The sequence below is a fragment of the Macaca fascicularis genome, chromosome 5 (genome assembly GCF_037993035.2).
Source record: "Macaca fascicularis isolate 582-1 chromosome 5, T2T-MFA8v1.1".
In the NCBI taxonomy this organism is placed as follows: domain Eukaryota; kingdom Metazoa; phylum Chordata; class Mammalia; order Primates; family Cercopithecidae; genus Macaca; species Macaca fascicularis.
The window spans coordinates 156,556,840-156,572,396 of NC_088379.1; the positions used below are offsets into that span (position 1 = coordinate 156,556,840).

At 40.2% G+C, this 15,557-nt stretch overlaps 1 protein-coding gene across 3 annotated transcripts in view; it reads left to right on the forward strand.

Annotated features, from left to right (window-relative positions):
• Nucleotides 1-15,557, forward strand: part of FHIP1A (FHF complex subunit HOOK interacting protein 1A) — a 264,968-nt gene that overhangs the window by 236,999 nt on the left and 12,412 nt on the right. For all 3 annotated transcript variants that reach the window (XM_065545584.2, XM_045392945.3, XM_045392946.3), the window contains 3 exons: nt 2,301-2,380; nt 9,809-9,999; nt 12,701-13,837. In XM_065545584.2, coding sequence (XP_065401656.1) covers nt 2,301-2,380; nt 9,809-9,999; nt 12,701-13,837 — 1,408 coding nt within the window. The remainder of the gene's footprint in view (nt 1-2,300; nt 2,381-9,808; nt 10,000-12,700; nt 13,838-15,557) is intronic.

Genomic DNA, 15,557 nt, shown 5'->3' on the forward strand with positions numbered 1-15,557 from the left:
TAGCCAGGGCAATTAAATAAGAAAATGAAATAATGAAATAAACACATTTATATTAAAAGTAAAATAATCAGTATTTGTAGATGACATGCTCTTGTATGTAAAAACTAAGGAATGCACTAAAATTGTTAGAATGAATGAGTCTAGTAAGGTTGCAGATACAAGATTAATGTACAAAAATCAATTTACAATAACATCAAAAGAAAATATGAATAAATTTTACAAAAGAAGTGCAAAACTTATGCTGCAAAAAGTATAAAACTTTGTTTAAATTAAAGAAGACCTAAATAAAAGGAAAACATCCCATGTTCATAGACCAGAAGACTTAATATTGTTAATATAGGAATACTCCACAAATCGATCTACCATTTCAGTGTTTTTCTATAAAACTCCTATCTGGCCTATTTGTTGAAATAGATAAGCTGACTCTAAAATTCATATGGAAATGCAGTGGACCCAGAATAGTCAAAACAAACTTGAAGAAACGAGTTGGAGAACTCAGCGTACCTGGTTTCAAAACTTTCTACAAAGCTACAGTAATCAAAGCAGTGTGGTGCAGGATAGACATACAGATCAGTGGGACAGAATTGAAAATCCAGAAATAAGCTCATATATCCATGGTCAATTAGTTTTCAAGGAAATTTCAAGACCACTCAGTGGGAGAAAGAATAGTCTTTTTAACAAATGGTGCTAAGACAATTGGATATCCACGTGCAAAATAATAAGGCTGAATCCACACCTCATGCCATATACAGAAATTAACTCAAAATGGACCAGAGACCTAAATGTAAGAGCTAAAACTATAAAACTCTTAGAAGAAATCATAAGAGTAAATCCTTGTAGCCTTGGCCATGTTTTCTTAGATATGACACCAAAAGCATGAATGACAACAAATGAAAAAATTGATAAATTGGAAATTATCAAAATTAAAAACTTTTGCCTTCAAGGGACAACAACAGGAACTTGAAAAGACAATTCACAGAATGGTAGGAAATTTTTGCAAATCATATATCTGATAAGGTATTTGTACACAGAATAAACAACTCCTACAACTCAATAATAAAAAGACAAACACCCTGCGGCTCACCCTTAACAGTGAGGAGTCCGGGTTACTATGAAGTCTGATAAATTAACAGTGATTTGCAGGGGTTACTGTGGCAATGGATAAGAAGGAAACCTAACTGGGTTGGGGAAAGGAGGTGTTGGATGGTAATATTGTGAGACAGAACAGAAAGATTTCTTAAGGGAGGTGAGGCCTAAGCTAAGACTTTGAGAATAGATAGGAGTTAGCCTGTTGGAGGAGTCAGGAAAAGCCATTGCATTTAATGGAACCACAAGTGCAAAGACTGGGAATGGTAACAGGGTATGTTGCTTCTAGCTAACTACACGTATATGACCTGTCCTGAGGATAAGAGATGTTTTGGGTTAGGCTAAGTACAGCTCTTTCTTTACAGCATTGTTGTGGATTTCATTGGCCAGATTTTAAGGCCAACTTGCCTAGAAAACAGACTAGCATTTACTCTACAAAGAGTGAGAGCTTAGAATTACTTAAATGGGCCAGTAGATTGATAAAAGCTTACTCTCAAAAGGGTGCAAAGATTTTACAATACACCTTTGGGCATCTCCCCTATTTGGCAGTTTACCTTTTCTTTTTGGAAATCAGCATTGATAGAATTCTTGTTTTTTTAAAGAACTTTTTAGAAAAGAACATTATCTCACCCTCAGCACAATGGGAAATGGAACCAAGGAAAATGTTTGCCCCAAAGCCAAGAGAGGAGCTGAGCTTGAGGCTAAGAACTCTGAAGGGAGACTTGGCTAGGTTATATACAATTTTCCCTGAGCCCTGTCTTGTAAATAACTAATGTTTGAAAAATAACTCAGGAAAACAAATTACCTAAATAGGAGATTGTGTGTGTGTGTGTGTGTGTGTGTGTGTGTGTGTGTGTGTGTGTGTGAGAGAGAGAGAGAGAGAGAGAGAGAATTGGAGAATTGTAGGGAGAATGTTTATCTGTCTGGATTTTTAAAAGTTGGAAATACGAGCCCAGGCATTTTTGTAGGAAGATAATTCTGCACAGTGGCATAATTCCAGACACTGGCTTTCTAATCAAATCCTATGGGAGAATTGATATCCTGAATACACATTCTCTCTGGCAGCAGCATGCTTTTTATCAAAACTGCTTAAAAAAAAAAAAAAAAAAAAAAAAGGCCCATTTTACTTTGTAATTCTGATTTATTTACCATCTGTGGGGAGTGGAGTTATCGTTCCAGCATCTGAACTAGAATGTGTGTCTCTTGTTTCCCAGCTTTGTGTGGTGTCCCTGGCATTATTCAGAACTCTCATTGGTTTACATTGTGAAGATGTGATGTTACAGCTAGTTCTAAGGTGAGTTGCCTTTTTTGTTTCCGTTAAAGAAAAATTCACTTTATACTTTATATTACTTTCTATTCATATACTTTATATTACTTTGGTCATATAAGCTAAATAGGGGCCATGCATCTAAGGAAGAAAATTATCAAGAACATTAATTTGTGTTTTGCATTGTTTCCCAAGGTTAATTTTATTTGTACTATTAAAAGTTTGTCGAGGGCCATATGCATTATATTGTAAATATGCTCCTGGAAATTATAGATAGAATGCTTGAAAATGTTCAGAAGTATTATAAAAGCTATTCTGGTCTGTGGCTGAACGTCTTTCTCCTGAAGTACATTTATAGGGGACTTTTGCTATTAAAAGGAAGTTTTCCAAATATAAAATGCTTTTGATATATAATTTCTTTGATTTATGCTTTGATAATGGTACACACACAGTGTTTACTCTCTGATCTGTGAGTATATTTCAGTTAAATTCAGTAAAAATTTGATGAGTATTTGCTGTGAACTGAGGACTTACATACAAGGTAGCAAAGGTTTGTCCTTTGGACAGAAGTACAGGTGGGAAAGGTTTTATGAAGTGGCTGGGATTTGAAGATGAGTATTAGGAGTCAAAGTGCACAGCTATTAAGAAGACAGTCATTTGGCAATTTAATAGGGAACTCCGGTACACCAAATCTTGTCTTGGCCCAGCAATACCTCTTCTTCTCCAGAACCTGTGAGAAGCATCTGTTTTTGTGAAGGAAAGCAATGATGCTTCCTTATTAGCTCATGATTTAGCTCTGAATCTCTGCACAGAACTCTAGAAACCCCTGGTTAGACCATGGTGCACGTCTTTCCTTCTTTTTGGTAAACCCAGATCCTGAACCTTGGAGTTGACTACTCTGGTGAAACCCTACCCCAGCACTGCAAGAAGCGGACCCAGAGAGAATGTGGTCCCAAAGCTGAGAGAGGAGCGAAGGGCTAGGGCTGAGAGGAGCTCTGAGTTGCGAGGGTTTGTGCTCTTACATGCTCTTCTGGTGGTGTGGAAGCAAAAACGAAAAAGTGGGACTACCCGGGTCCTCTGGCATGTACTCCCTGCTCCTCCTTCCTTAGTGGACTTCCTGACCCTTCATTGGAGCAGTCCTGGGGAATAAGAGTGGGTGCTAACTTTGAGACCACTTTGCTTGAGGAGTGGTGCCGTGCAGGCATAACATCTTGCAAAAGAGAATGATTACAAAACGACTCTGAAAAAGCTGGTGGTGGCCTATTGTGGAGGGCCTTACAGAATTGTCGGGAGAGTATCACCTATTAGATTTTTAAGTTTAAAAGAGCTTTTGAACTTTTTAGGGTTTTAGATTAGGTCATCAGTAACTAATCTTAAGGATTAGCAGAAAACAAATCCAATCTTAAAGAAACACCCTGGATAGTCTGGGTAGAGCATTAGTTATCTGCCCTAAAAGGATTATGTTAGCTCCTCATCAAGCCTCTACTGATATATGACAGAATGCAAGGCCTGAATGAAATCCGGAACAACTTGGCAAAGCCGTTTTTACTGCCCAAAAAACCAGGCTTTTACTCCAAAGTGGGTAAAACCTGATGGTATTTAAATGTTAAATTCTTAAATACTGCTTCTTTGATGGTAGGAAAACCAGCTGTCTTTTTTCAGTGTACTTGGAAGCCTGGCCTTGGTCTGGAGGCGCAGAGCTTCCCAGCTGTGGGTTACCAGGTCAGATTTAGTCCAGATGATGGAAGCTCTTGCTTGCTGCCTATTCAGTGACCTTTACAAGGTGAGCACTAATCACCCTTTTACTGCTCATATAGTGGTGGTGGTTGTGTTAAAAAAGTATCCTCAGAGATGGCATCAGTAATGGCTTCTCTGGAGACCCAGACTTGTACCTTATAAAGATGAAGAGATCAGCTCATGGTTGAAATACATAAATGTTCAAGTCAGGGCTAGTCATTTCTAGGGTGGGTGAGGACAAATATCCCAGGGAAGTGCCTGAATGTTATGTTATCACAAGTTCTGAATGGAATAATGAAAAAAAAACCAGTGCCAGACCTGAGGTTAGGACATGGGCTTGACTGCCTGGTCCTAGGCTCTCTGGGCCTAAGTTTCTTTAATGAGGATGATAGTGACAATAATAATAATATAGTTACTCTTAATTGAATACTTCCTCTGTTTCTAATTCTGCGGTGTTGCTTGAGGGGTTCCACCAGGAGAGAAACTGAGAGGACATACACAGAAGTCGATTGGGCACATAATAGGCATGGAAGAAACCACTGGCTCCTGGTCTCCTTCTTCTGCACTGCTGATGTGACTCAGCCTGTTTTGGTTTTGGAATATGCTACCTCATAAGGTTATTGGGAGGATCAACTGTGGTATGTCTGTGAAAATGTTTTGAAATGCTGTAAAGCAAGGTTCTGTAACCTTTGGCCTGCGGGCCGCATGTATGGGGCCCAACACAAATTTGTAAACATTCTTAAAACATTATGAGATTTTTTTTTGCAATTCTTTTTTTCTTTTAGCTATCATTAGTGCTAGTGTATTTTATATGTGGCCCAAGACAATTCTTCTTCTTCCAGTGTGGCCCAGGGAAATCAAAAAATTAGACACCCCTGCTGTAAAGTATAACACACATTTAAGGGAGAGAATTTTCTAGAAAGGACATTTTAAACTAATGAAAATAATTTTTTCCCGATTTAGAATCTGTGCAAAAAGCAAAGCCAATAAAAAAATATTTATTCTTCAAGTCATTTGAACATTATTTTAAGAGACATAAAAAATGGATTTATAATCTGTCCTTTTTGTTTGCTGCTGCCACTGCAGTCATTTGAATATACATGATAAACTTGCAGATCTGAGAGGCAGTAGAGCAATGAAGATTGTGTGACTGCGTTTAATGAAGGTATTTGTTATGTGATAAATAAATAATAACTATATGTCAATTTTTGTTACAACCCAAATACTCATAAATACCAACATTTCAAAATGATGATCCATTTGTAACAGATACTAGTTTCTTCATTTGACAAAATATCAGAAAAGTGAGTTGAAATAAGGTATCCCCAAAGACAGGATATTTTAGTGAGCAGAAAACCAAGGAGAAATTGTCCACCTCCACGGATATGACATATGATAGGCCAAAGGCAGGCAGGAAATGCTGACAAGCAGTGAGGTAACAAATATCTGCCATGCTCCTGGAACCTCCCAGTTGAGACAAAATTTAATTGCTTAATACATTGAATGCTATATCTGAATATTCTGGTTAGAGAGTTTTTTTCAGAAGTACTGGTCCATTGTCAGGTTTATGAACTGCCTTGCCTGTTGTGTTCAGATAGAGGTTGTTTTGCCTGAAGAGAAGCTGTATGTATACTTTAGGAACATTTTCATTTTGCATAGGAGTTAGGGGTCTGGAGGAAAGGGAAAAAAAAAAACCCAAAAACCCATAAAGCCTGCCAGCCTAGGGGAAAATGAATAGTAGAAATATGGCCAGAACTTCTTTGAATCACAAATGATCTTTTTGAATTCACTAACATTGCTTTGTAGATTTTGGTCTATGGGTGCACTGTTGGAGTTATCATCTCAGAAGAAGTGCTTCACTTAGCTCATTGTACTTCCCTGCCTTGTTTTGCTTGTGTTTATGGTCAGTGTAGCATAGGGCAATATGTGTGCTTTGTTATCAGCTGATTGTCACTGAATATTTTAGAAGTGATGATGGTTTAATTTAATGACCAATATCCAAGAAAATAAGAAATAGGCCCAGGATTATAGAGGGTTGGGGAAATAGTGAAAATCAGGGAGGACAATATGTATGATATATATGAGATACATATTTTATGTATATATTAGATATATTTTTTCTTTTTTTCCTTCTGTGTTGGGGCATGGCTTTGCAAAATCTGGACCTCTGAAGTCAGATATTTATTAGTCTCTGATTATTTTTATAGTTTCATGAATTTAAATTCTCAAATAAAATATAGTATAAATGAAAAGATAGTTTGAGGATAAATACCTATACTAAATTCATAAGTGATTTTTCCGCTATTGGCAGCCAATTCATCTTGATATTTGACATTTGGGGATATTCTGGCATTTATTCTATTTCTAATCTTTTCCTGTGAGTGATGAAAAGACAGACAGAGGGGCACGGTCTTTTTTTTCTATTCTTTCTTCTGGGATGATCCTTCATTTTAAAGATACAACAGAACCACTGCTTTTTTTCTTTTCTTTTGAAAATTGATGTATAATAGTTGCATATATTTTTGGGGTACACATGATATTTTGATGCATGTGTGCACTGTGTAATAATCAAATCGGTATCATTAGGGTATCTATCATGTCAAGCATTTATCTTTGCGTTGCGTTGGGAACATTACAATTATTTTCTTCTATTTTGAAATATACAATAAATTATTGTCAACTGTAACTTCTCTACTGTACTATTAAATACTAGCACTCTGTGTAGCTGTATTTTTGTACCCCTTAACTAACTTCTTCTGCCTTCCCTTCCCAGCCTCTGTAACCACCATTCTGCTCCCTACTTCTGTGAGATTCACTTTTGTAGCTCCCACGTATGAGTGAGAACATGCGATATTTGTCTTTGTGTGCCTGGCTTATTTAACTTAATATAATGACCTCTGAGAACCACCATTCAGAATACCCTGGGCTATTCATTTGAATACACTCCCCATTTCCTGTTTCGTAGACTCTTTCTTTCAACCAATAGGGGATCTCTGTTGATTTGATCTATTCAGAAGAAAATTTTTAGTTTCTACTGAAAGCATGTATTTGTAAAGTTGCAATTCCCCAATAAGTCTTTGTTCTAATATAGTTTCAAGCTACCCACTGGTGATATTTGATAAATAGCTTTATTAGCTTTGATCCAGTGTTCCATTTTTAATACTTCAAAGAATAAAAATCTATGAATATCAACTTAAATCATAAAATATGCTTAGTTTGAGCCATAAGCAGTCATTGCTGTTCCAGCAGTATATAAAAGCATCGAAGCAGTTTATTTCTTAAATAATTAATGACCAAAATAAGGATACAATAAATCCTGTGCAATCGGAATTTCTCTAGGCCTCACCAGCCTATGGGAAGAGTTCACATCAATGGCTACAGGACAGGTTTTTCCAGCTCTGACCCCAGCCACCTCATAGAAAACCTTGGACCCGCCCCTAAACCCCCAACCTAACACAAAAGTATCACCCATCACTTCTAGGGATCACCAAGTGAGAAATCTTTTTTGTTTCTCTGTTTTTGTTTTTTAGAGACAGGATCTCACTCTGTCCCCCAGGCTGGATTGCAGTGGTGTAGTCATTGCACACTGCAGCCTCTACATCCTGGGCTCAAGTGATCCTCCCACCTCAGCCTCCCGACTAGCTGGGACTACAGGTGCACACCACTACACTCGGCTAACTCTTCTATGTTTTATAGAAACAGGATCTTGCTGTGTTGCTCAGGCTGGTTTTGAACTCTTGGCCTCAAGCAGTCCTCCCACCTTAGCTTCCCAAAATGCTGGGATTGCAGGTATGAGGCACTGTACCCCACCCCCAAATGAGGAGTCTTACATATATGCATGAACAAATCTCCCACCATGGTTGCCACAGCAGCATCAGCCATGGTCCCCTCTCCTGCTCCGATCCCTTTTGTTGCTGCTACCTTCCCTTCCCACCCCCCAACCCGCTGCCCCTGTTCCTGCTGTGCACCCCGGCACCTTCCTGTGGTGCTAGAGCAGCATTGCCTTCTCTGGGTGCCCACTGGGGTCCAGCTGTGCTTTGTTCACAGCTGGCAGGTTCACACAGAGGTGGGAGAATGCTTCTCTCTCCTGTGTTATTTCTGGTTACCAGAGCGTCTCTACTCACAGATATCCTTGTGGAAAAGAGCTCCTTTATTTTCTGCCTGCAACATCCATTTTTCCTCATTGCTAAATTCCCCAAAACTAAACCAAGAATCAGAACAGGCTTGCCTCCTGTTCCGTACTTTCCTTTTTGTTCTTGTAACCTTCTACTTTCATGAAACTGCACTTATGAAAACAGATGCCACCACATCAGACCTGCAGGGTGTGTCTGGTTCTTACTGATAGCAGGTTTACAATATATATCTGCCCATGGGGACAGTGGGAGGAGGGGATGAGGACCGCCTTACCTAGATGGTTTGCCTTTTCTGAGAACTGAAGGTTAAGTGGCAAGTTTGCCATATCATACCTGGAAAGTATTATTAAAACCTTCAGTATCAAGTAGCACAAAGAGAACGGAATCTTTCTTCCCTCTCTGACTCTGGTTCTTGCGGTGGATTAGTTGTGAATATCAACTTAGGTTTTCCTCGTTTGGATCAGCAGGAGGTGTGGGAGATGGTTGAATGTTTACAGGCCTGAAGACATGTCCTGAAAGTCGTACTTTTTATCTTTTTTTAATGAAAAGCTTAATCTTATCTTGTTTTTCTCTGCACTGCTTCTTTCTCAAATGCCGAATACCGAAGTAAAAACATGCTGGCTGATTGAAGGGTTGTGATTGTTCACATAAGGGCTTGGGCTCATCTGTAATTGGCTCCTGCACACGTATGTGATGCTGGGCTCTGGCTATAAGTTCTTTATCCCATTTGCTCCATTTTGTTTAAATAAGCAGTATGTTTTTTTGCCCTGTTAAGAAAAGAAGTCATTTAAACACACTTTATTCTAGCCATGAAGCCCACTGATGTGCTCCAGGTGTGTCAGAAATGGTTGCTCAGGTTTTCTTGTCCCCAGGTTCATAATGATACTAAGATGCTTTTGATCACCAACCAAAAGTGTTTTGTGTGAAATGGGGCCCAGTGATCCTCAATGAGTCATTTTCCATTATATTTTCTCCTGGTCACCCGTGAGAATGTAAAGAAAAGGTTTACACTATGGAGTGGTTGTTTGCTGTTGCCATTCAGTGCCTGCGATGAGCCAGAGTTTCTGGGATTATAAGAGAAATGATCGAAGCAACTCCTTGCTGTGGTAGCACATTATATTGAGGAGGTAGACACTGAAGTAATCGTGATACAAGGTAATAGTGCTTAATAGAGGCCCATGACCATAGTGGAGGGAGGGATTAGCTCCCTCTCAAAGAAGGTGACACTGAAGCTGGACTTTGTAGAATGAAAGGCATTGGTCAGGCAGAGAAAAGGGGAAATCTCAGGCCAGGTAAAGGTGACAGTGGGCACAAAGGCATGGAAGTGAAGAGGGATCATTTAAGAGATGCAGAAGTTCTTGGAGACTAAATTGTAGAGAACATTAAGTACTTTGTAAAGAGGATGTTCTTTCAGAAGAAATTAAGCTAGGGAGTAAACCCTGGTGGCTGATGAGATGATCAGTTGAGAGCTGGGAGAGGATGAGTCTGCCCCTGGCCACAAGGAGTCCCTGTTATGGTTTAGTTAGTCCCAGTAATGGTTCAAGACATTGCAGAGACCAAACGCTGGTTCTTTTTGTCATTCTAGGTATCTGATCCCCTGCAATCACATGATGCTGAGTCAGAGGTGGGCTGTGAAGGAGAGAGACTGTTACTCTGTTTCTGCGGCCAAGCTGCTTGCCTTGACTCCTGTCTGCTGCTCCAGCGGGATCACTCTGACGCTGGGGAACCAAGAGAGGGATTATATTCTCTGGTCGAAGTGTATGCATGACACTTCAGGTAGGAACTCGCTAGTGATGATCTTTAAACCAAAGGATGCCATTTCATCTCGCCTTGGGATGTGTGTCCCTTTGGGTGGACAGGGAATTATGTAGTGGGTCCCATTTCTTTTATGAATGACTAGTTGGGATCCTTTTCTGCTTTGTAAGGAGTTATGGACACGTTGTAATCAGTGTTCATTGACGTGCCCAGACATTACGTAGTGTTGCCAGATCTTTATTTTATGTGGACTTTCTAGTGGGATCCTCAGAGTCAAAATGTGAAAACGTGTGCTAGCTTGTCTTCGGAAACAAGACAGGGGTGAGAGGTGTGGAGATGGCTATTACTGAGACAGAATCAGCCCTTATTTTAATTTCTAAAATGAGCCACTTATAGAAATCTGTCATAAGGATTTACGTATTATTGTATATGACTATAAAACTTGAAATTTGTGATATAACAGCGGAATCGCATGCATTTGATTGACCTAATGAGGAAGGCTGCCATAAACACTTTACAGGGGTTATGATGCTCGGTGCTATTTGCCAGCTATGGTTCCCCTCATACAAGCAAAATTGAAATGGCCATCTCTGTCAACCTTGGCTCTCTGGCAGGCAACTGGAGCAAGGGGGCATTTGTGTATCTTTGATGGTCATATGGCTGTTTCAATTCAGGAACTTTCTGCATGTCCTGTGACCACTAGGAAATCCCCAGTCCTGGTGTTGAGTCAAGCGTTTCCAGTTTGTATTCTGATATCCATGCCAACAATGTCATTCTGTCCACCCAGCTATAATTTTCTTAGATAAAGTGTATTTAAAAGCTGGGTTACTTGACTAAGAAAATGTCAGTATGTTTGATATTAATGTAATTTGTAGAAATTAAGGTTGTCTTACTGATTCTTTGTCTTTATATAAAGATGCATGGAAATTAGCAATTTATGTAATTTAATTGTATTTTCCTATTAGGCAGGTTAGTATGGATATTTTGTATTTTCATACCTAAAAATTGTTTTAAAAACATATTTAAAAATTGATGTCTTTTCTAAATTTACTATGAAAGTTTTTTCAAGAATGATTCTGTGGCTAGCCTTGCCTCAGAATTCAAAATTCAAGTTAAACCTATGATTCTCCATAACTTGCCAACTTCTTTCTCTGTGTGATCACTTTTAATGCTTTGAAGAAGGTAGTATTCCCATTTTACAGATGAATAAACAAACTCAGAGAAGAATTGACTTGTTCATGGTTATACAGCTAAGTAGGTTCTCTGGTTCCAGATTCCATGTTCTTTCTACTCTCCTGCCCCTGGAATTGCCTTACAGCAGATAAATGCCCTAATGGATGTGTGGTGACATAGCTAGCTAGCTAGCCAGAGTAATTACTGTACAGGGGTAAATAATTTTCCCAAGAAAGTAGCAGAGCCAAGATTCAGGTTCTGCATCTTGGTTCTGTGTCTTGGTTCTACTACTTTCTTGGGCAAATTACTTAAGTTTTCTAATTTTTTTTTCTTATCTGTAAAATAGTACCTACTTCAAAGGGTTATTCTCAGGAAAGCAAGTGAAGACATGTAAAGCTCTTAGAAGATTGCCTGGCATGTAGTAAGTGCACAATAAATATTGCTAGTAGTAGTATTTGATGTATTTTTACATAACATAGATAAGAGATAAACACTAACGTTTTAGCAGTAGAGCTGTAAAATGTGAATTATGTCTACCCTAATGCCCTGGAAATGGGTATTCTTAAAGGCTCAATTCTGACCCAGTCTGGTAGAGATTTAGAGCATGAAGAGACGTGAGGCTTGCAAAGATGTGGCACTGAAGTAAGAATGGAGGTCGGTGTGAAATTGCCTGTGCTTGAATTGTGGCTCTTCCACAATTTGGGTTGGGCATTCTTTCATCTCTGAGCCTCAATTTCTTTATCTGAAAATGGAGAAAATAATATCTACCATACAGGATCACTGGGAGAATTAACTTAGATAGCATTGATAAAGCACCTGCATCATACTAGATGTTTAAGAAATGATAGACTATATATTTTTCCCTCAGTCTTTTTCTTTTGAGGGAAAATGTAAACTTATAGGAAGATATTTTCACAGCTATTTCAGTAGTGAAGTTGGAACTTTTAACATCAAAGGCAGTCATAGTAACATGAGCAGCATTCTTAGGTTAAAATGACTTTTGTAGTGAATATGATTTTACTTTAAGAGACCATTTGATAATATCAGCATCCTCGATAGTCCCCAGGAAGGCAGAATGAGTTAATAGGCTTTTCTAAAAACCCAGGATTTTTCTACAAAAAGTCTGGTTCTCAAATTCATGGATTATCAGCCTTCCACTTTAGATTCAAAGTAAAAAACTTTAAGGTTATTACTCTGTGGCAGGTACTATATCAGGTGTATTACCTAATTTAATCCTCTCAACAACCTGAGAGATTGCTATCATCAGCTCTTCTTTCTCTAATGACTCGTACCAGATAATAGATTTCCATTGGCTATAGCCACTATTGATTGGCTACATTGGTTTTCTATCTTCTGTGAGGGTAGAGTTTCTATTATTAATCTTTCCTTCTTACAATCTAACCATATTATTCAGAGGTTGTTTAATCAGATATAATTAGACCCAAAGTAGCTGGCAAGACACAGTCTTAGCCTAAATGGATCACACCCCCATCCACTACCTTTGTCCCCACACCTCCCTTGTTCTAATGGACCTCTGCCTCCTGTGCAGGACCTGTGGAGTGGCCATTCCCTGAAGCGTTCTCCCAGTCAGCCTGCATTGTGGAGTATGGGAAAGCCTTGGACATCAGCTACCTGCAGTACCTGTGGGAGGCCCACACCAACATCCTCCGCTGCATGAGGGACTGCCGTGTCTGGTCCGCCCTGTATGATGGCGACTCCCCCGACCCTGAGACGTTTCTCCAGGGTCTGACGGAGGAGGGCAGTGTGAGCTCGGCCTGCCCTGTGTTCGGGCTCCCGCAACAACTCCCCAGGAAGACGGGAGCTCAGCTAGCTCCCAGAAAGGACAAGAGCCAGACAGAGCTGGAATGGGATGACAGCTATGACACTGGAATCTCCTCAGGGGCTGACATGGGCTCCCCTGGGCCTTATGATGATCTGGAGGTTTCACGCCCCCCAGCACCCATTGATCCCCCAAAACACATCCAGGAGATGAAGAAGAATGCCATCCTGCTCTTCAAAGGGTCCTACATAGAAGAGTCGGACTTTCAGGATGATGTGATGGTATACAGGCTGTGTGCTGAGAAGGACTCCGAGGACGTGAAGGATTCTCAGGAGGAAGCTGCTAGACCACCAGCTGAAGCCCAGGCTGAAATTCAGAGTGTTTCCATCAACAACGGCTCCCTCCTCAGCACCCAGCCAGCAACAGATTCAGAGGAGGAGTGCAATAGGGACAATTCAGACCCATTTCACAGTGAGCCCATGGAGCCAAAGCAAGAGAGGGAACCTGAAGCAGCCACAGAATCCAACTCAGAGTTAGCATCCCCTGCCCCTGAGGCAGAGGACAGCTCTAACCTGACAGCCGCCAACCCGGAGAGCGAGGATCTCATTGCCCAGTATGACCAAATCATTAAAGAGCTGGATTCCAGCGCCGAGGGCTTGATGGAACAGAATTTCCCCACACCTGATCCCTTGCTTCTCACTAAGGAGGAAGAAGGGAAGGAAGAAGAGAGCAAAGGAGAAAAGGAGGAGGAGGGGAAGAAGGAGCTAGAAGAGGAGGAGGATGACTTTGACTCTTTTATAGCAGAGACACCTGCTGTAGAGACTGTGCTTTCCCCGTTTGTGGGGAGAGAGGAGGCTGCCTTTGCCAGTCGCCATCCCGTGAGGACTCAAAGCACCCCATTCACAGGTGACCATCTTACATTGTTTTGTGGTTTCTGCTTTTGAAAGTACTTGTATGTATTGGAACAGGAAAGTAAGGTAGGCAAAGGTAAGGAATATGATCGGTTTGTCTAACAGAGGGCTGAAAATATTTTTGTCAAGAGCAAAGAGGGGTGACTTTATTTTTATTTTGCCGTTCTTGCAATGATTATCTTATTTATTTCTCAAGCTAGGGGTTAGATTTTATTACTTAGTAACTTCTTTTGATATGTCAGTGTTAAAATAGTAGGACTGATTAAACCACACAAGAATCCAGACTTCTTATTTAATGACTTCATTTATTCTAGTGTAACTAACTTATTTTTCTCCTTAGCACTTATTTACATTTATTTTTAACAAATGACTGTCTCCCCGAGTAGAATGCATGCTCTGTGAGGGTGGAGCTCTATCTCTAGCACTGGAAGAGTGAACAGAGCACAGAATAGATGCTCAGAGTCCTTGTTGGGTGACAGTAGCTGTGCACACATCAGAGGCATCGGGGTTAGCTGTGCCTTTGCCTGGGAGCTCATTTCAGAGAATCACAAAATCTTTATCCAAAAATAAGTGGAGTGGACCCACATCAACTAAGAGCGCTTTGAAAGAGTGTGTGTGTTCAATGATACACCACCAGCCACAGGTAGAAATCTTGCAAGAGGTAAAGGGATAGGGTAGGATTTACAGATAGGCAGGTTGGGGTGAAGACCTATGATAGAAAACATCATTAAATATTAGCCAACAAAATCTGCATTTACAAATCATGGTGCAATGGGAATCGCCATAGATGAGATGGCATACTAAGCCCAGGGAGGGCCAGGGTGGGACCACTGGATGGTGTTTAGGTAGCAAGGAGAGGGGCTGGAAGATAGTAGCAACGGAGGGCGACAGTGGTCTTGGAGCCAGGCCAGGGGTTGAGTCCTGGCTCTAGCATTTAGCAGCATGTGGCCTTAGCATCCCAGGCCTTCCATTTGCTCCTGTGAGGACTGAATGAGATACTGGGAGGTCATTATTCATTTTATGACAGGTAGCTCCCTGGAGAAGCTTGGTGAGGAGGGACTGTGCTCCTACCTCTTGGAGTAACCCAAAATAGATGATAACAGATTGCCTTCTGGTCCAGCCAGCCAAGTAGGCTTATGTGATTTCAAGGAGCTTTTCCAGCCTCCTCCTCCAATATTCATCTATTTACTGATGCCTGAAGATTTGTATATACAGGAAGAAAGCTTTTAATTCCACAATTAAGGGCTTGCGGTTCTAGTTGAGATAATGTTTCAGTGTGAATGAGTTTTAATTAAAATTCAATCAGTCAGTCAATCATAAGTAAAATGGATTAGATAATCTCACTTTTCCCAGTTGATAAGGGGGACAGGGAAGGGGGAGCTGGAAGAGTTCACTTGGAGGGAAAGGGCAGCAGTAACTTGGCATGTCACAGCTTGCCTTCTCGTAGGACATCCGGACTACCCATGGCCATGAAGATTATTCTTTAGAATTCCAGCTTTCTTACAGAGGAGCTTCATTCCTGGGAAATGTGCAAATAGAGGAAAGAAAGTATAGCTCAGGGCAAGGTAAAAAAAAAAAAAAAAAAAAAGCAAATCCAACAACCAATTAAATAACATCAATATTTTACATATAATACACCTGAGAACTGAAAAAACATACTGCAAGCTCTTTGATACATACAGGTAATTGTCACTAAAACCTTCCTTTTTCCTCTT